This window comes from Passer montanus, unplaced genomic scaffold (genome assembly GCF_014805655.1).
Source record: "Passer montanus isolate IOZ18808 unplaced genomic scaffold, ASM1480565v1 scaffold1, whole genome shotgun sequence".
Taxonomy (NCBI): domain Eukaryota; kingdom Metazoa; phylum Chordata; class Aves; order Passeriformes; family Passeridae; genus Passer; species Passer montanus.
The window spans coordinates 19,484,595-19,505,874 of NW_024356504.1; the positions used below are offsets into that span (position 1 = coordinate 19,484,595).

The window sequence follows — 21,280 nt, forward strand, 5'->3', positions numbered from 1 at the left end:
TCCAACTGCCCTGCAAGCCCCGTGGTCAGCAGTGGGAGGCCCCTGCCTGGTTTGGATGCCCCATGCATCCTTTGTTCCCAAGCCAGCATGCCCAGGCCATCTCTCCCTGATCATATCTCACCTACATTGACATCCGGGTGGGAGCTGGCAGAAACCAGGGTGGCCTCTCACCTCTGCCAACAGCCAGTTTCTCCTTGGTTTTCCACAACATGGGGTTGGTCTTCTCGAAGGGCTGTTTCTCCTCTGCCTGTAGAAGAAATCTGGAAATTCTCACATCATAGTCACCTGTCCCATCCTCCACCAGCACAGTACTTTCTGCCTGCTCCGATTGTCTCACCCAAAGACAAACCAGGTCCTTTGTACTGCATCTTTTGGGTTCAGGGAGGAGGTCAGATGGTTCCTTGGTGATGTCTCTGAAAAGAACCTCTGTGTGAAAACCCAGCACTACATTTCTGTGTCCAAATTCTCAATTGTTTCCAGATCTGCTTATTTTTTGCAGACTGTTAAAAACAAATCCACTCTCATCCAGTGGGCCATACAAAAACAAAGCAGGGAATGCATTAGAAACATCCTGTAATGCTGCTGTTGCTTCCTTGCAGAGGTAAAGAATTATGAGCTGCCCTTTGGGTCGAAAGTCCAGGAACAGCCCTGTGTGGACACCATGAGGGACATCGTGCTGCATGGCAGAGGCCGGCCCGAGATCCCAAGCAGCTGGCTGGTGCACCAGGTAAGCTGGGAAAAGAGCAACACACATCGTCCTTCCTCACTAAACCAGCCTGAAAAATTAAATTTATAGTCAAAGGGAAAGTGGGCAGAACTCCTGGGCTCTACTTTCAACTCCACTGTGGACGACTGGGCCCACACAAGTCCCACTGGATTCCTTCCCTTGTTGCAGAAAAGCCAGCAGCCACAGACACAGCAGAACGTGTTGATCAATAGCCATGATCAGCAAGTTGTGCATGGCAGTGATGGGTTTCAGTTACCCTGAGGATAACAGCAAAATGGAGCACTTCAATGCAGCTCTTCCCATGAATCATTGGATTTTGCCCCACTTCTCCCCCAGCAACTTGTCTGGAAGGCTCAGGAAACACGCAGTCCCTCACACACAGCCATTCACAGCAGGGACAGAGGGGAAGGGAGGCACATCCAGCCTTCTGCCTGGGTTTTTCAAGCTCAAAATTACCTTCAACATGAGAGAAATTTCCATCACTACAAGGCAGGGCAAACCAGGAAGCATCTCCTTCATGTGAAACACTCAGGAAAAGTGAGTGAAGCTGAGAGGGGCTCCGCAAGGCTCAGGGTTCTTGTCAAGGGAAGTCTTTCACCAGCCCTCAAAAGGTCTGAAAGCAAACGTGTCAGCACAGAGGGCATAACCCAGTGTTCTAGAACAGGAACATTTCAGCAGTGACAAAATGTACTCTGTTAAAACCACCCACAAGCACACCCAGATCAGCCAGCTACAGAAAAAGAGTTCCCTCCTGGCCCTGACAGGGTGCTCTGCCCCAGGCCACTGCTTTCTGCCACACACTAAGGACATGAGGGGTAACAGGCATGCTGATTGCGACTTCCACATCTTGCCCGACTTTGGTATTTCTTGAATTTCACATGTCTTGTGGAAAAACACCATCTGCTGACCAACACTCCCATTCACCTGAGAATCAAGCTGGAACATCGAGCCTGCTGGCTTTCAGAGCTTTGCAGTGCTCAGTGAATTGTTTTGCAATATCCACCCATAAAACACACTGCCTCTGCTCCCACTCTGCCCTGCTGGCACACAGACACAGGCTCTGCAAAGGAAAGAGAGAATTTCTCAACCTTAGGAGGCCACACGTTCCCTACAATGTCTCCTCTCAAAACCATGTTTGTCCAAAGACTCACAGCTGACCCGACTGACCAAAACTGCAAACAGGACCAAATGAATCCATGGCTTCTGTGGGACCCCTCATCAGTTGGTGAGTCCATTTCTGGAGCTCGCCCAGCCTTTTTCATTGACAGAAGCAAATACAGGAACTTCAATCAGCAGTGCCACATGTTTGGAGCCTTTGAGTATTCAGCTCAGTCATTCACCTCACAGGGTCTCTGATAAACTTTGAAACCACAGAAAAAATATACAGAAGCTTGGGTTGTCAAAAATCACACTTTGATAGAGTGTGAGCATAACTGTGCTCTTCCCAGGGCTGAAGGGAGGCTGGCTGCAGTCACCTCCCAGAAATAATGCTGCTGTAGTTGTGCTGCTGTAGCAGGCAAACATAGCAAGGCTTATAAGGTGGGAATTTTTATTGGACCATCTGATGGCCGCTGGGGAAGAACAGAAAAGCCATATTACGTTGCTGAAAGTTTTTCTCTGATTAATCTCCTTACAAGCCTGGCTTTACAGCCTTTTCTGGGCATTTTGCAACAGTTCTGCCTAGGATGAGGAATTGGGCAGCACCATCTGCTGGGAAGCAGCAGAAAGCCACCGGCTTGTGCCACTCTGGGGGTCCAGGCTGGCTTCCCGTGGGAGGAAGTGTTGGGTGACATCGAGAAAGGGTGACAAGTCACTCAGCTGAATGGGAGGCACCAATAGATGTTCCCACCAGTGACAATAAGTCATAAAAACTTCCACGTTTCAACCGTGAGGATTGCTCTCAGTCAAGTGAAGACCATGTTTGATTTTCATCAAGTGTCAGCACTAATTTCCCTGACAGGGCTGACTTACCCAACAGCAGCTGGTGGGCAACTGCTTGAAAGGCTCCACAACAAAGTCAGCTGAAGAAATTAATCTTCACTTTCCCAGATAACTTACAGACCCCTTAGGTCTGTGCTTCTACCTTGTTTCACACCCCAGCATATTGAAAAAAAAAAGGAAAAAAAGGGTTTTTAGGCCAGGTAAATTCTTGAATCTGGTTCATAAAGCAGCTGAACAGACTGATGTACTACAACAACCAGAGGCTGGTGCAGGACAGGAAGGAGCAGTGGCAGCTTAAGTCAATAATGCCACTAAAAATACATTTGTACAACTCAGCATCCTTTGGAATCTTAGAAAAACAAATATCAAATATAACAGCCAAACTAAGTTCATTTTGTAAGCCAAACAAGATGTTTCAGTTATACCTGCAAAAGAATATCAGCACTACAAGCCAAACTGCAAATAAATGTAAATTTCAGGGAAAAATAAGTACAGAAAACCTTGTATGTCCTGTTTGAGAACAGGATGACTTTAAAAGCTTCACCTAAGCTAGCTCATTTTTGCAGGTAATCAATTACCCTCAAATCCTTTCAACTAAGCTAATAAATAAGTGACGTCAGAGGTGCTGAAACACACCATCTGTCAGTTTTGCTGTACAATCCTGTTCTCTCCAATCTGTGTCTATTATGGAAGACTTAACACAATGAACCTTAGCAGACAGCAGTGAGTTCTCTCAGTGAGTAAGGTGCAGAAGGGCAGATGGAACTGACTATTTCTGTAGGACTTGGATATTCCTCTTGTGTGGGTCCACATGAAATTTCAGGGTTCTCTTAATTGCAAATTAAGAAATACATAAAACCCACTGAAAACCACAAAGCTTTATTTAGAATAATGATTTTTCCAATGTGTTCCAACTTTAGTTGACAATGATGCCAAGAGCAATAGCACATGATGGAATTACATGGGCGAGGGAAGGTTCAGGACAGTTTCTGGTGCTAGCTGTGTTACTAGCTAAAGGGTGGGGGATGCACCAGCTGAATACTACCATTTATTTTGTTCCCAGGCCCCAAATATTGTGACTCTTTCAGAGCCCTACACAAATAGACAAAAAACCCCCAGGTTTCTGGGAGATGTAAGCATTGTAGCTGAGAGGAACTCCATGTGCTCTGGAGTAAACTGGGAAGCACCTCAGCCCATCTCAACCAAAACACTCCTTTATGATAAGAGAACAATGTTCAGCTGGACACTGAAATGAGTGTTTGGCACAGCACAGCCTTTCAGAATGCCACTAAAACAAGAAGTCAGATGTAAGAAATTATTTTCAAACCTACCTTTGAAAACCACCTCCTCCCCTCCCCAACCCCTCCCTCCAGGTGTAACAGGCAGGATGCAGCTCAAACCCAGAGGCCTGGGATCAGCCAGCAGCCTACAGTCACTGTCCACACCTCTCCTGCCCCTCCTGATTTTAGGGTGCTCTGATCCAAATGGGCAAGGCTCAGACAGGAAATAAATACAAGCTGGAAGGAAACAGGCTCTAAGTCTCACAGCCAACACAAGCCAGTTTCCAGGGAGCATGGGGAATGTTTGGGAGCAGATGCTGTGAGAGCTGAGGCTGCTGCTCTAACACAAGCAGTGCCAGTGGAAGCATCAGCACTTCCACAACTTACCAAGGCTGATTCCTCTTGTGCTTAAGCTTGGCCAAAACCAGCCTTCATGCAGGAGGCTGTCAGAATTCTGGTAAAACACTAAAACTGTGTTAGATCCTCTCCTTCCTGCCTTCTGATCCTAACCTCAGCCCTTCTGACTGCAGGGAATGCGCTTCCTGTGCGACACCATCACGGAGTGCTGGGACCACGACCCCGAGGCGCGGCTCACCGCCCACTGCGTGGCCGAGCGCTTCAACCTGATGGCACAGATGGATTGTGATGACATCCTCAACAACAACACGGACAATGAGGCCAGCAAAACAGCTGCTCCAGGTGGGGAGCTCCAGGACACTGATGGGAGCAGAAACGTTCAGTGATGCAGCAGGCAAAAGTCCTCATCACGAGGAACAAGAGGATAAGGGAGAAGCATTTAGGTCATGGGGGAAAAAAACCTCACTGTTTTTCAAAATGGAACTAAGATCTAGTACATAAATTATTTATAAGATCTGTTTCCTCCCACAGATACAATGAACTGAGGAATCAATATTTTGGCTAAAGTGAAACATTATTATATGAACTGACTTTGTACTTACTTAAAATGTATAATGATGCAAAGCATTCCTTCTATTATTTTTTAAAATAATAATGTTTAATCTTTTATTAATAAGCAGCTGAATTCCACGTCTATCTTTTTAAAGTCCTTCCATATTGTCATCACGAGTTTCTTTTCTAGCTTATTCTGCAGTGATTAAAACGATTTTCCTCTTTTTAATGGCCTACACATACACACACAACATCTGTTGTAGCAGGAAAAAATGAGATGTACTATACCCTCTATGGAAGAAATGCTGACATCCAAGAAAATCACTCATGCAACCTTGTCCAAAGATCCACAATAATCCAGTTTGTAAAAGCCTGATCCAATGCAACTCCAACATACCTTTGCTCACTGGGGAATTCCTGGGTTGATAGGTCAGGTGGGTGTGTGAAGCTTCTTTGAGAGTGTAGACACGGCTGCTTCACCCTCAGAACTCTCCATGCAGGATATCTAGGCAAGCCTTTCCCCCATCAGACCAGTTTCCAGCCACCTCTAGCCAGATCTGTGCCTCAGTAACAGCGTCAGTCAACACAAGGGTGTTGGCCAATTCCTCTGGGAACTCCCACACCCCCCTGCTGGGTTACCCCACCTGGGGAAACACGATCAGACTGAACTCAGACCTTTATCCCCACCATCACCAGATCAACCCAGCCTGCCTCCATTCTGGACTGCAATTAAGGAAAGGTAATTTCACACCTTGCCCTGAACCCTGGTACTGTGCAAATCCCTCCACCCTTAGGAGCAAAGACCTCAGGTGCCCCAAAGTCCTGCAAGCCCATACCTGACACCTACACAGAGGTGTATTTTTTGGGATGGCATCTGAGAGGAATACATTTCTTGCCACCACACAGCTGCATGGGAAGGGAGCAAACCATGCACAGCCACAAGTTTTCTGCAGCTGAGACTCCTCAATGTGGAGCAGGGACACAGATCTGCAGGGCTGGTTTGGTTCTCTTAAATGCTCAGCTATGACAGCACTAACCCATATAAAAACCTTTTCTTCTCTCTCTATGGTTTCCATCTCACTGGACTGTTTTTACAGCTGCTAAATTAAAATCCTAGAAACAAATTGTCTCTAAACACTTCAAAGAAGGACAGAAGGAAAATGAATTAGGTTGCATCAAATCCGAACAACAAAAAATTTGCTTAGCTACCACTTATGTCACCTGCAACTGTGACCACACCTGTCATTCTCACTAATCTTCACCTGGTTGCTACCTCCTGACACCTTACAATTTTTCAAGTTAGTCCTCTTCTCTTGAAGCACACCCTTCCCAGCTCCCCACAAATACATCTTTTCCAACCTACCTGACTTCAGCCTCATTTCTTTAATATATTAACCACTGCTCTAGCACAAGAGAAACGGAGCAGGGGACAGCTTTTCTGTCATGGAGATAAAAAACTACAGTAACACCAAACTCTCCCCTAGACTGTCCAATCTTGCCTTCCCATAGTATTTTGTGCAGAATTTCCATACCAAGTTCTGCACCAAGTTGTTTGAACACACTGATGAACGCGTTCACTTGTTCTTCCATGCTCAAAAGGATTTAAAAGACACTCTGACCTGTTCTTCCCACAGGTGACAGGGACAGAGGGGGATCAGCCTGTGCAAACTAGACATTGAAGGCTGAATCTCTGATTCTGGTGGCTGAAATCCAAATTCTCCTGGGAAGACAGATTTCATCCTAGGCTTGACATTCCATACTATAAATATGCTGAAAAACTTTATCTTTTCCCCTACCCATTCCAAATATTCCAAAATCTTGAACAACCCAATTTGCACAGTGCATTTTTTTCCATAAAACACAAATCCATCAGGATTACACACCTGAATGCCTGTGTACAACAGGGCTGACTTGCTGCACTCTGTTTTCTATGAGCAGCAGCAGGCTGCACAGCACCTCTAAAGACAGCCACTTATTTAAGAGCCAAGATCTGTTTATGATTCAGGGAGCCCAAAACCACTGAGATCAATGAATATTCTGCTCTTAACTTCAGTGGGGCTCAGTCAAGCCAAGAGGACAGACGGTAACATAAGCCAATGTCCTACTTTGCCATGTTCCCTGTTGGAACACACTGTGGTTCTAGCAAGTATCTACACAGGAAGCAGCACTGAGCCCTTCCCTTTGCTCCAGAAGGTACAGGATGGAAACAACATCAGTTATGCAAGAGAATCAAATCTGGTCAGAGTTAAAAATGCATCCATTACTCCGCAGGGTGTTTGCCATTCTCAGAAGAATCACAATTACAATTTAAGCTGGATATCCAGTGGTTAGATTTTTTTCTTTTTAAATGGTTTTCAACTATGTCCTTTGTTTCTAGAAGCAGAAATTTGTATCATAACTAAATCCATATCAGGAACCATTCCAGTTCTCATGATCACTTGAGTAAAGGAAAGCTTTGCCTTCTTTTTTTCCTAGAAACATCCACATGTTAAAAGAAATCATTTCAAGAATTTTATCAAAGTATTTCTTCAGTATTTGGTCTATTTTTACACAACAAGATTAGTAACAGTGTAAAACCACAAGCATACCAGATGAGGAAGGAAGAGAAATTACTTGACTAATAGTATTATATAAGGAACACAAATGGGTTATGGTCAACATGGGAGCTTTTCAGTCTCATTTACAGCCATCACCTTGACAAATCCCAAACCAAAATTTTAAGCTGAGTTTAGAGACAGAGTTGTAAGTCTGTATTTTAGTTAGCTTAAGTTTGATCCCTGGAGTGCACTCAGCTGCAAAAGGTTTGGTTTTGCTCTGATCGCTGCAATATTAAAAGCTGGGCCTCACACCACAGCCCTTGCTGTTCATTTAAAGCAAATGTGCCATGTGACATGGATAAAACAACTACAAAACATATACAGTGCTAATCTGTTTCCCTACCAGCCCCATTTTGGTGCAGGTACTGATGAACCATGGAAGAATTTCACACATTGCCACCACAATTCCCACCCCAAATCCTGGAATTGGCCAAGGATGTGCCACAAATGTGCCGCAGACCCAGAAACAAGGAGGAACTAATCCCACTGTTTTAATTTTTATTTTTATTCCCGGTTAAGCATGAAAATGCCCAATGGATATCCAAAACTATCACAACAGGATGGATGTATAGAATATCACAAACAAGACAAATAGGGCCTAAAACATTCTTCTGCTGGAGAACAGTTACCACTCAAGCACATAGTGCCAAAATATCCCACTTTTGGGACCAAGGAAAGCCCAGACAGATCTCCAGCATGAAAGAAAACAACCACCTACTCCTTCCTGGTCACCTGATCTCTAGGAAAGCAGACAGAACAAATGAATCATTTTGTAGCTTTATTATCCCCCCCACTTCTCACAAACGGACTATGACTTGCATTGAGATCTCAGTGCATTTCACAGCAAAAAAAATGTACAAGAGGATCAAAACAGTTGTGCATAAACCCAACTCTTATTTTTTTTTGCATGATTTTCAGTTTGTGTTGAAAGTTAACATGGTTATTTAAACCTTCTGATGCATTCTTACAATTGCATCTTCTCTATGGAAAACATCTTACCAGATCACACAGTTGTGAGTTTTTATGATGCTGGATCAGGTGCAGCCATTGCCATGGCTGGGAAGTGGCAGATAATGTTATATACACTGATTGGAAGACTACATCAGAAGAAAAAACAGATTAAGGCACCACTGTTGGAAAAATTAAGGTAGCTTGTAGTTACAACAATAACGAAAGCCATAGTAAGTACTATTCTTAATTGCCAGCAATTCTTAGACTTCAATAAAATAGTTATAAAAAGGAGAAAAAAAAAAAGAGGATGTTTGTACCTGAATACAGTTTCCTGATATCTGATTGCGTTTCAAATCAATACTCAGTCCTCAGCATAATCAGATGTTTGTTTGGGTTTTTTTATGGTAAGATGAAAAACCAGGACCTACAGTCCATGTATTCAAGGTCACATTTCACTGCTTTGTTCTGAACAACACCACAGGAGAAAAAACAAAACAACCCAAAGGACAGTTTGTAACACTGATACATCATCTCTGAAACTATTAGATGGGCAGAGAAATTTAAATACAAAACTGTATGTTTTCTGTTCATTTTTAAAGCCTTAGTCCTCAGGAAGAGAAGTTGGAGGAGAAAAAACAGGCCAGATCTCATTATATTATAACTTGAGAAAAACCAGTCACTCAAAGAGATTTAATAAAATTAGAGTTGAAAAGTGTTCAAATTACTTTTCCAATTCAAGTCAACTATTTCAAGTATATTAAAACGTTTCAGAGGAAAAATTTCTCCATGGTTACACCTCTAATTGCTTTTATAAATCCATAAAAAAGAAAAGTAGTCTCTACGTACATCCCATATTCCTCCAATGCATGCACGCGTTCTCTCCGAAGAAAAGGTCGTCATGATCCAGTTGTTTCTTAATACTGATTTCAGGCACATCTTCCAAACACCCTTCCAGTTTTTGCCAAGGAGGTTAACTACTGGGCATAAAAGCAGCAATTTTCTGTTGCTGTTTTCTACATGTGCACTGAGGAGGTTTCAGTGATTAAAGAGCTTGACACAGATTCCAAAAGAGTTCCTATGTCACTCTGAAATCCAACAGGCTCCTTCTTCTCTCAGGCAGCTTTTGCAATCAGATCTACTTGGAAGAATCTTACACAATGCAGATAAAATCTCTTGGATCATACAAAAAAACAAGTTGGTTGAATGTACCTGGCAGGTTTGTCTCTACAACTGGGATTTTTACCTTTTTTTTTAAATAGCTTTAAAGTGCCCTAGTATAGTTATTTCTTTATGCTCATTTAAACTTGCACAATTACATAAAAAGGGGACACTCAGTGTGATTACTGTGTTCTGAGAGACAGAGGAAAAGGAGAGTAAAACCAGAAAACTCATCTTAAAGCAGCTTTTTTTCTAGTTACTGTCTGTTTGTTGAGTTTGTGCGGCAGAGACTGTTTTCCAGAGGGGTTTATGGTAAACCCAGCCATCTCCCTGCAATTTAAAGAGAAAGCATGGTTATCATAAAGACACTGCCTTCACACAATGATGAGACTGATGGCTGTGAACAGCAGAGGGACAGAGCTGGTATGTTTAACTCCTGCAGACTGAGGCACAGAGAGCAGCACTGCAGGCTGCTCACACACGTGCAGGCTCCAACCAGCCCCTGGCTCTCTGGGATCAGACTGCACTTGTAATTAACCCAGTCAAAAAGCCACTCTTCTCAACTGTGTGATCCAAATTACCTGCAGAAGCCAAATAAGCAGCCAGGAGAGGCAGCTAGCCAGGATTATCAGCTCTACCTCAGCCCAACTGCTTACCTGGAAATTCGGTGCTCAGGATCACATTTAAATGTTTCCTGAGTACATCTGTATCCTGGACTAGCAACAGAATTTCATCTTTTGCAAATCTAACAATACAACTATCTAACTTCGAGCTGATCATACTAATACAGCTTTAGAGAACAAAAACGTTCATGGAAGCCAGTCCTGAACTTGACAAAACAAACCTGGAATACATCCAAGAGGGAGAAACCTTTTAGCCTATGTTCTAAACCCTTATTAGATCACAGCTATGGGAAGAAGAGGGGGAATTACATTACTGCAGTGTAACAGATAAAGATTTCACTGTAAGGAGAATCTAAATTACTACAGCACTAATTTTACTCAAGAACTCTCCTGTTGCAAAGGGCTCAGCAAAGGCCTCTACACAAGCAAGGTCTCATCACATGAAGCACAAGAAAAGTCTATTTGAAAGTTATCATACCAGCATTTCTCAATCCTCCTGGGCAGGCTGCACTTACCCTTGTTGCATGTCTTACTACATTATTACTACTACTATTACTGAAATACAGGTTAAGACACTGAACAAATGAGCTCTATCCAAAATGTAACAGAGAAGAACAAAAAAAGTGGTAGAGTTGAGAATGAACTCACATTCCTTCTTGCTAACAATAACATGTTGGGTACATAAACACACAACCTCAGCAAAATTAGTACTACTGATTATTTTCTTTGGGTATTTACTGTTACAGTCTGCTCACATGTGTTTACACAAAACTATTTTCCATGTGGTATTAAGGAAGTCCTTGGTAAAAGAAACGGGACTGGGAAACTGGAAAACATTTTCATGCAGGATCCAAGCATTTACAACGTGGAGAATGAAGTCACACCTTTACAGGCTTTGGAATTCTTATGTCATCTTACTCCTATGGATCCCACAAAGCTAAACTCTAAGATCTAAGGCCAAATACTTTTTTCTAATAGGACACACACCCATATGTGCCCCTGCTTGCATAACAGCTCTGCTTCTACCCTCATCAATAGCAGGTGACTCTTGGAAACTTACATCTTTAAGGAAGTATTTAGTACACCAAGGTGTTTCTGTTTCAGCACGAAGCCTCTCCTCGTTCCTCTGCCGTTCTTCCAGGGCTCGCTTGTGCTCTGTAGCCTTATCGATGTCTCCATCCCGCAGAGACTCTGTCACATGCTGCCACAGCCTCCTACAAAATCAACTGGTAACTGACTGTTCCAAAGGCTTCCCAGTCAGCCACCTCAAACTGCAGGATCACTGTGGAACAGCAGCACTCTCTCCACTTACACATGACAAACTATTGTATTTGCGGGGTTCCCAGACCAAGGAAGGAATGATGAATCTGACTCCATGTTCTCAGAAGGCCAATCTACCATCTTATGATACTATATTATATTAAAGAACATCAAATTATACTATACTAAAGAATACTTACAGAAGGCTAAAGAGATAATAATGAAACTCGTGACTCTCTCTCCAGAGTCCAACACAGCTTGGCCCCAATTGACCAATAAGTCAAAACAATTCACATGAAACTAATGAAATAATCACCTGTTGGATAAACAATCTCCAACCACATTCCAAAGCAGCAAAACACAGGAGAAGCAATGAGATAATTGTTTTCCTTTTTCTCTGAGGCTTCTCAGCTTCCCAGGAGCAAAATCCTGGGTGAAGGGATTTTTCCAGAAAATATGACTGTGACAACAAACCAGCCCAGGTCAAAGCATTGCAGTGCAGGTGAGGGCTCATGGCCAAGTCTTAGACCTACATCAGCAACTGGGAGCAGGTAGGAAGGGCTCTGAGGTTCTGGCAGTGCTGATCTAATGTCTGCTTGCAAACTCTTTAAAGCTGCTATTGAAATTGTTATTCAACAAGCAGCTTCTTGTGAAGATGTCAGGAGCTGCCCTGCTGTGTAGCTGATGGGTAAAAACAAAACTAGTAGGGAGATTCTATTCTCTGGTAAGCACTTTGTGAACTCAAAAAAAACACCTTTGTCCATAAATAGGAGGCAAAATAAACAACCACGTGCCTGCACTAGGGTTTTGCACTTTTTTTTCTCTTGATTTTTATTTTTAGAAAACATAAAAAAACTGTGGATGACTGCTGCTAAGCACTATCCACAAATTTATATTTGTAGCTTTTCCTAAGGCACTCACCAGACTGCTTAGGACAAAAAGGGTCAGACAAGAGCAAACACATACTCTACCTAGATTCAAAGGGGCCTTGCTTCTCCAGGGGCCGGACTCGTTTTCGTGTCACAGAGAGCTTTGTCAAGTCCACATATTTGGTCTCCCCGTTGCTGTAGGTGAACTCCAGCACACTGTTCCACTCCCCCTGCACTCTGCACACCACCGTGTTCGTCATGTTCTGCTTCACTTCACCTGTGACCCTAAGAAAGAAATTTATTTTTAAAAAACCATGGCTGAAGAAACCTGAGGACAATTCCTCACATAGTCACTCAAACCTGAATGAGTTTGCAAACTTGTCACACTGCCTTGAAAAATGTTAGTTACTGGAACTGCATTTGTGTGGAGAAGCTCAAAGAGCAAAGTGACTTTCACTCACTGCTCTAGTTCTCTTCATGTTACCCAGGAAACTCCATTTTGGCTTCAGCTTGGTTCAAGCCTCTTCAGGAAATTGAAAATTAAAAAGAAACTAACACAGGCTGATTCACATAGAACAAGCAGTTGATAATTTCCACTTGAAGTTTTACATCAGCTACATAGTTCAGATTTAAAAAATTAAAACTAAACTTTCTAGCAAGAATTTATCTCACTACCTGCTGGCACTTCATCTCACATCTTTACATTTCAACCTTCTCCTTATGTAGGTGGTCTCATTTTCATGTTGCTCACATAAGCAGCAGACACACAAAGGCAGAAGCAAGGTAGGAAACTAGGAATCAGGAGAACTGCTTTTGTTCCCTGTCTCTTCCACAGAAACCTCTGCCAATAACAAGATAAGAAAAGTGTCTTTCTAACAGGCAGTGTTTCATTCAAAGAGTTGCATAATGCTGAAGTACCACTATAATTACACACACTGATGCATGTTTTTCTTCTCATCTTCAAGACCTGTATAAAGACCTCCTGACATCAACTTCATCCTGACCCAGTTTTTGAGCATTGCTTGGCAAGCAAATTGCCACTCTCAAACAGAACTTTTCTTCTACAAACAAATAAAAGAGCCTGTGCAAACCAGACTTGAGAGATTCTCACTTGTAAGGTGCTGCAGGATTCACAAAGGATACTATCTTTAGCTCCAATTAAACTGTAGTTACCTGTACATAACCTCCCTAAAACTCACCACTTTCCATCCCTGCTGCATTTCATCAGTGCCCACACAAAGCACAGGCTACATCTCCTTCCACACTTCCATTGTGTGCAGCTGAGCACAGCTAACTTGCACACCACCAGCTTGCTATGGTGTCCTTGGAACAACTGCATCCCAGAAAGTGGAAAGCAGCACTTCTGTGCTCCCACCTTGCCTGGTGCCACACTCAGAGCAAATGGGAGCACAGGACACAAATGCCACTTCCTTTCTTCCACACGCACTGGTCACTTCCCACTGTGCCTGCACCTACCCATCCTCCCCAGTCCGTGGCATCAAAATAGAGAAATTTATCTCTCAAGCAATGAAATGAGCATCAGAGGTCAGACCTCCCAGCACAGGGATACTGGATGCCAGCCAAAGCAGACCTGCAGGGAATCTCCAGGGCAAGGGGGAAGGCTCACAGCCAGCTCACAGCAGGAGGCAGCTGATAAGACTGCTGTCATACCATGGTCCAGCAGCTCAAATCAAAATTAACCTTATGAGAAATATCTTTAAACCCAGTCTGATGAGTTTACACTCCTTACACAGTTTTGCATTACAAAAAACTAAGATTTGTTGAAAAAAACCATGAGCAATAAAAACACATTTACAGTATTTTTTTCTCTGTGGAAATAAAGAAGCACTAACAATTACTGAAAACAGCAGAAAGTGGTTGACAAGCAAGCAGCCTTAATTTTGTGCTGCTTCTCATCCTGTGACTTCCACACCTCACCAAAGCTCTTACACATGGTGGGCTCCCTGTCCTGCTCCCAAGAGATCCCTGAAAGCCTGAATCCACAGGATGTCAGAGATCAGCCTGGTCAGGCTCTGCAGTTATTTCTTCACAACTTTAACAGTTTGATTTTTCCCAAGCATTGTGCTGTAACAAGACAATACTGACATCCGGTATTTTAATATCATTCTCAAAATTACTGCCTCTTCTCAGCTGAAAGTAAACAAGGTGAGAAACTACTGAGGTGCAATATTGAACTGCTCCATTAAACTCTCTGTATTTCTCCAAGTTGCATTGTTCTGACACATAACCACTGCCAGCACTGCAGACCATAGTATCTGCCTGAATCTGCACTAGTGATACAAAACTGCTGGCACTTTTGTGTAATCTTGGCCTGACTGACACATAGCTGTCCTTACCATTTTCCTCTATTTCATCCAGCTAAAAAGGTACAGGACTAAGGAGCCAATATCCAGCTGAGGTCTAACAACAAGGGCCACTCTGCAAAAAAATCCATACCATTGCCATAAAAACTGCTGGCACTTATGTGTAATCTTGGCCTGACTGACACATGTCTAGCTGTCCTTACCATTTTCCTCTATTTTATCCAGCTAAAAAGGTACAGGACCAAGGAGCCAATATCCAGCTGAGGCCTAACAACAAGGGCCACTCTGCAAAAAAATCCATACCATTGCCATAGCAACTCCTGTGCACTCTGAGTAACCATGACAACACTGCTGCTTCCCATCAAGAGATTCTTTTGGCAATGTCCAATCATCACCATGTCAAATTTTCAATAGTTACACTGCCTTGAACAGATCCCTCTTTAAAAAGCCTCTATATCTGTGACTAACTTCAGAGAGACAAATAACAAAACAGTTTCCAAATTAAATCACTGAAGTAAAACTACATCCTCCAACTTATCTCTTATGACACAAGAGTAGCTATTGCAAAGTGGAAGATACATCGTGAGCAATGCAAAAAACCCCAAAGGAATTTGTGAATTTCAAATAGCACCAAGCGAAACAGAATTACATGGGAGCTTCCAAAGTGAGATCAGTCTCATTTCAAACAAACAAAATGTTCTCACCGATGCAACTTGCCACCGTAGAAGGGCTTGGTATGAAAGTTAATACTTGCAGAATACCCAGTTTTTGCACAGTTAATGTTGACTTTTCCTCCCAGCTCTACCCAAGGAACAGTTAAAATTGAGCGGGCATATGCACAGGGCAGAGAGAAGGTGTATTCTTCCCCGTGTTCCAAGAGATGTAAGACACCTGTGTGAAGAAATACAAGAATCTGTAAACCAGTACCATTGCAGAAAAGGCCAAACAAGTTGTTGAAACAAATAAACAATATTACATCTGGCTACTTTTCCTCATACAAAAAGAAAATTAAAAAACTCACACAACACTGACATTTATTAGATTCTAGAGACAAACATTTTTACTAACATATTACTAACCTGAGTAATGTGCATTTAAGTGTCTTTTGGGAAAAGACAGTTATGTCAATAATACTGTTCCATAAAATACAATGCCATGCTATGCACACACTTTTCAGTAGTGCATATAAGGACTGGCCACTCTCTTACTGATGGCTCTGGGGCACAGCAAGACTTACACTGACAAAAGGAAATAACAAAAGAATTTCCTGAACTGCAGATCCTCAGGAAGGCTAATACTCCTGCTTTCCCTTTCTGTAATAAACCTTACCCAATCTGAAGGCAGGAAGCAGAGACAATTCTCCTTACTGCACCTCTCTGCCAAGATAAACCCAACTCCTTCCTGACAGCAACCTTTCCAATAAATGCCACGAATCTCATTAAATAAAATATTTCTTATGGTTTTAAGATTAGTGGGTTTGACTCCTATAAAGAAACCAAAAGCACAAGATCTCCCTTTTACCCTTACAAGAAAACAAACAACATCTAACTGCTGCCATCCCACACCTCTGAAGCACAGTACCCACAGCTGTCTGACATCAGCGCAAACAACATGGGAAATTCTGAAAAAAGCTGTGATTTGAGAAAGGTCCTACAAGAGATATCAACTTCAGAAATTGCCTGTACAGCCAAATATGTGCCTTTCACATACGCAGCGTTCCCTTGGTCATTCCCTTGTCCAGAGTGTAGTTTATATGCAAGTGCCTGGAATCCCCAGGTATTGGACAAAATATTTTAACACCCTTCTAAAACGAACAAAGGACAGAATTCACACTTACCCTCGCCAACCATTGTCACTCCTATAGACATCCCTAGGAATTTACTTTTTGTCCAGACGTGGGCGTTGACACACATGTTCCTCTCCACACACTCAGCATAAAACCCTGACACAGGGGGATGATGGGACACTTGCTCAGCTACGAATTTCACCGTGTAACAGTCCGGCTCCGCTCGCCCTTCTGCATCTTTAGGCAGAGTTACTTGCTCCGAGGGCGAGTGAGCAGAGGGGCTGGTGCCAGCATCGGTGGCCACGCTGCTCTTGGGCATCCTCCAGGAGCAGTGGAAGGTCTCCCCGATGATGGGGTTGTAGGGTTTCTTGGCAATGGCTCCCTTGCGGCCCTCGTGGAAGGAGGTGAGGTAATACTCCACGAAGCGGATCATGCGCTCCTCGGGGCTGCTGCCGTTCGTGATGGCCAGGAAGAGATCGGGGTGGGACATGAAGTCCGCGTACATCTCCAGCAGCGACCGCTTCTCTAGAATGAATGTGGGAAGAACCACCTGGAAATAACAGAAAGGCCATAAGCCAAAGGCCTCTAGTAAGGAAAGCAGAGACAGGTGTTTTAGAAGAGAAGTCCTTGGGAGGAGGATTCTGTCCTGCTGGGGACACCACACTTTCAGAGTGCACTTTCTTGTTCCTCTTGTAAGATGTGAGCAAAATACAGTGGTCTGAAGTTCCAGAAAAGCAATTTACAAGGAGAAAAAAGCCCAGCAAGTACAAGTAGGACTAAAGACATTGAAAGGAACTGAGCATCAGGTAAAAATACCCAAAGACATGAAAGAGCTGCAAAGAGATAACGTGTCCCATATACCTGTGAAACAGAAAACAAGCACAGGGGAACTCAAACTACAGCAAAGAAGGTTCAGAGCAGAAGTTAGGAAAGGTATAGTCTAATGGAGAGGAAAGCTGGGAAGCTATGCCAGCTCTGGAGAGCTTGCAGAATCTCTCTCCACAAAGCAACTGGGACAAGCATCCATGAGAAGCAGCATAGGATGGGGTGATCCTGTGCCTCTGAACAGAGGTACCTTCTACTTTCAGTTTCATTCAACACAAACCAGCAATCCTGCCCTTCCTGAGCCAAGGGCAATTCCCTAGAGTGAAAGACTATGGATACCATCAGTGTTTTCCTTCTCTGCAGTAGGAACAAGCCTTGCATAGCTAAACTTACATAACTGACATAACTAACTGTTGTAAACAGCAACACAGTATCTCAACCATGGGGTCAAGACAATCCATTGAAATCAGATTTAAAACCACTTAAATCTCTTTTTCAAAGAGAAAAAGCACAAACCTGAGACTTAATAGACAGTCAAGTTAAAGTGAATACACTTGCCATGTTGTTGCAGTAACAACACTTACCTTGAGTATTAAGTGGCTTTTCACTTCAGTACCCTGATATTGAGCTAAGTACAATTCTAACAACTTCATTACCTATTCTGAAGTCAGGTTTGTCCACTTCCGTGCTTTTCCTCCTCTGGAATACACACAACTCTCCCCACACAACCAAAAGTCACAACTGAGAAACAGGCTCAACAATTTGTTTCAACTAAGAGCAAAAGATACCCTAAATCAAATCCTCAGTGTGATAGAGTGACTTCATCAGATCCTCATGAAGCAGCAGGGGGTTTATGTCTGACCCACAGACAGCAGGCCCCAGGTTCAAACCACCTTTTGTTTTCCCTCTCATGTTCTGAAACATAAGCTGCACAATACAAGTGTTTCTAGGGGCTATGTAGCTAGTACTCAAAAAACATTGGTTTAAAAAACCCCAATAATCCATAACTCTGAAATAGAGTGTTTTCCTCATTCCATGCTACTGTAAAATCCACTTTTTATTTCAAAGTGCCTAGTGCTTATGGAAAGAAGTCTTCACAGGAATGAATTGAACATAAGCTGGTAGCAGCCTGATTTTCCCAGATTTGCTGCCCAAGTTGTCTAACAGCACCTGAGTGTTAATTTTTCCAAGCTGCTTGCTTTTGAGATCTGCACTCAAGTGTTAAATCCAATTCCCACCAGTGTAACTTTGTTCTTGCCTGCTTGTGAGCAAACACAGAAATGAGAATAGGAAAGAGGCTTAAACAGGCATCTAAAGATAGGTAAGGGGGAACCAAACGAAAACTTCTTTTCAGAAGCAGCATGGACACATGTGTAGGGTTACACATGTTGTGTGAAAAAGCATTATCAAGATAGAAAAGACATCATGGAAAGAAAGCAGAAAGAAAAATATGAGAAGGCTGAAGAAAACAGCATGAAAAGACTAAGGCTCAAACACTGAAAAAAAGACAGGCCATTACAGAAAAGGCAACAAAAGCACAGTAGAAAACACGAAGAGAAGGCAATAGAAAAGATAGAGTCAGCATGCTTCACCTAAACCTGCCTCAGTGTGGGACATCAGATATTGGGACCTGATGTTTTTACTGGCCACAATTTCAAACTCAACTCAATACTGTTCAATACAGGAGCTGAGTTATAAATGATACTTCACTTTTACTGCAGCCAATCTTCATGCTTCAGTTACTTACTCTTGTTAAGTCCATGCCAAGTTTCAGCTGAGACAAAAGATGCAAGATAACACTGCGCTGCTCTTCCACTGCTCCTAGGTCATCTTCTTTATCATCACAGATATCCTCCAGCTCCTCATCTGGATTTATTTCTTCAGGTTCCTGGAATAAGAGCCATAAACTTTGCTCAAAGATCTAACTGGCCAGAGAGTATTCAAAAAGAACTTCATATTGTATTGAACTGCCCATGTATGAAAAAAGACTAAATAAACCCCTGCAGAGAGCTACACAATGGAATCTACTCCCAAGATAAACAGCTGCAGAATTTGAATGGGTATGAAGATAACTCAGTGCAGATTCCATCTGGAAGATTCAGGCTCAAATTTCTTACCCTCTCTCATATGGGTCATGGAAAAAAGAAAAAAGCTTAAAAGAAATTCCTGCAAGCTTTGTGAGTTCACAGAATGTTAAGCATGTAAACAGACAGAAACAGCAAACCAAAAGCTAGCAGCAATTCCAACCACCTCAATAACCCACTCCACCTCCACACTACTTCAGCCTTTCCAGTGTTGCCTTCACTGCTCCAAAGGCTCTATCAGACTGTAGTTCCGAGTTCCCTGACCACCATCCTGCCTGGTATCCACGAGCTGTGCTGCACAAGCACTATCATGTTGCAGTGAGGGCAAACATGTAACAGTAAAAGAAAAAAAGTAACTTGGAGTATTGTCAATAAAATAACAAAACCCCAGGCATACACACACACTGCAGGTGCCCGTGTGTGTTCCACTAAAGCAGACAGATTAGAAATTATATCTGCACTGTTCTAACAACCACCACAGCACAAGCAGAAAGCCAAACACTTCAGGCAGGAGGGATGCTGGCACTGCTAGGGCTCTGAGCTGCATCCTCCTGGGACAAACAGCTGGAGGCAGGCAAATGCAGAGGGGACAGGCACTGAATGCCATGGGAAGGCAGCAATATGCCTTTGCCTAAGCAAAGCCTTTGTCCTGGAGCAGCTGCCCCGGCTCAAGGCAAATTTATCAACACTCAACCACCAAAAACAGGGGGCCAAGCCCTCACATGGGGCTCAAATCCTGATGACAAGTGCAGTATCACACAGGTGACTCCTTTCCAAGAATGCTATGCTGTTCTGCTCTCAGAAATAAGGGAGGTGAAAATACCTATGGGGAGTGATAACACCTGTCATACCTCAGATACATTAAGTACTCAACTGTGACTACCTTAATTACTGAAAGGAAGGAATTAAGTGATTTAGTTGAAAGCGCCTAGTTTTGTTTCATCTCTTCTTTTTTTAGCTTAATAGTAACTACTCTGACCCATTTAAAAATCTATAAACTATAGCAATTGAAAAAAATCCTTTCCATTTTGATTTTGTTCTAAGACAGCCAAGTGCTATTGTAGAGACATAAAACAGCACATTATCTTTTCACAGTTACACAGTCTCAGCCAAACAACTGTGTGAAACCAACTAGCATAAAGAGGATGTAATTATGATTTTCTAGCTTAGTTAGGAAAACATGTTCTTCATCATAATCCCTGCTGGTTTTTCACTTCAGTGTTTTGCAATTCAAATCCATTTTGTCAGTTATAATGATACAGACTGTAGCTGAAAATGATACAGACTGTAACTGTATTTCAAATGCATTAAGCCACCCTGCAGTCAAATGATGAGAGTTGCTCAGATTAAGAAAAACAGATGCAACAAGACCTAGAAAAGAAAGGGAAATGTAATAGCTGAAGACCAGCAATTTTGTCTTTTGTCTGCTTAGGCAGTTCTTCTTGGGCTTATTTTGAGAGTGTCACGAATTTTATTTAGGCAGTATGCCCTTGCAGTTTATCTAAAACAAGTAAATAATGAAGTGCAAAAACCCTATTTCATTGCTTTGCATTACCACCCCAACTGGCTCACTCCACTTGACAACAAGTTACATAAAGCAGCAAAAATTTGTTGAATAAACAAGGTAGAGAGTTTCACTTACTGCAACTGTCCTCACTCCTCCTCCTACACAACTAACCATGAGAATAACTGTTGTTAAATCACTTCCACATAATATGATTGAAACATTTACAGGTATTCCTCCGAATAATCCCCCACAGAAATGGGATGTCACATTACCTTACCCTTGTTAGCTGGCAGGGCTCTGCAATGGACTGCTCTTCTCTGACAGATGCTGGCTTGTTTATCTCTGCTGGGAAATTCTGAGCTGCTCCATTTTTGAAGTGGTTTGCCAGGGAGATCTTCGGTTCCAACCAACTGATTGTCGTTCCTGAAGCAAAGGAAAG

The 21,280-nt window shown here is 42.7% G+C and overlaps 2 protein-coding genes across 5 annotated transcripts in view; one reads left to right on the top strand and one right to left on the bottom strand.

Moving 5' to 3' along the window:
• LOC120498661 (TGF-beta receptor type-2-like) overlaps positions 1-8,763 on the top strand; it is a 34,397-nt gene extending 25,634 nt beyond the window's left edge. The window contains exons 6-7 of the mRNA XM_039701705.1: positions 600-727; positions 4,479-8,763. Of these exons, the coding sequence (XP_039557639.1) occupies positions 600-727; positions 4,479-4,691 (341 nt within the window). The 3' untranslated portion in view covers positions 4,692-8,763. The remainder of the gene's footprint in view (positions 1-599; positions 728-4,478) is intronic.
• Positions 8,220-21,280, bottom strand: part of OSBPL11 (oxysterol binding protein like 11) — a 39,575-nt gene continuing 26,514 nt past the window's right edge. For all 4 annotated transcript variants that reach the window (XM_039701500.1, XM_039701319.1, XM_039701409.1 and 1 more), the window contains 7 exons: positions 21,119-21,264; positions 18,998-19,138; positions 16,477-16,975; positions 15,344-15,530; positions 12,418-12,600; positions 11,247-11,400; positions 8,220-9,893 (listed from right to left, as the gene is read on the bottom strand). In XM_039701500.1, coding sequence (XP_039557434.1) covers positions 9,816-9,893; positions 11,247-11,400; positions 12,418-12,600; positions 15,344-15,530; positions 16,477-16,975; positions 18,998-19,138; positions 21,119-21,264 — 1,388 coding nt within the window. In that variant the 3' untranslated portion in view covers positions 8,220-9,815. The remainder of the gene's footprint in view (positions 9,894-11,246; positions 11,401-12,417; positions 12,601-15,343; positions 15,531-16,476; positions 16,976-18,997; positions 19,139-21,118; positions 21,265-21,280) is intronic.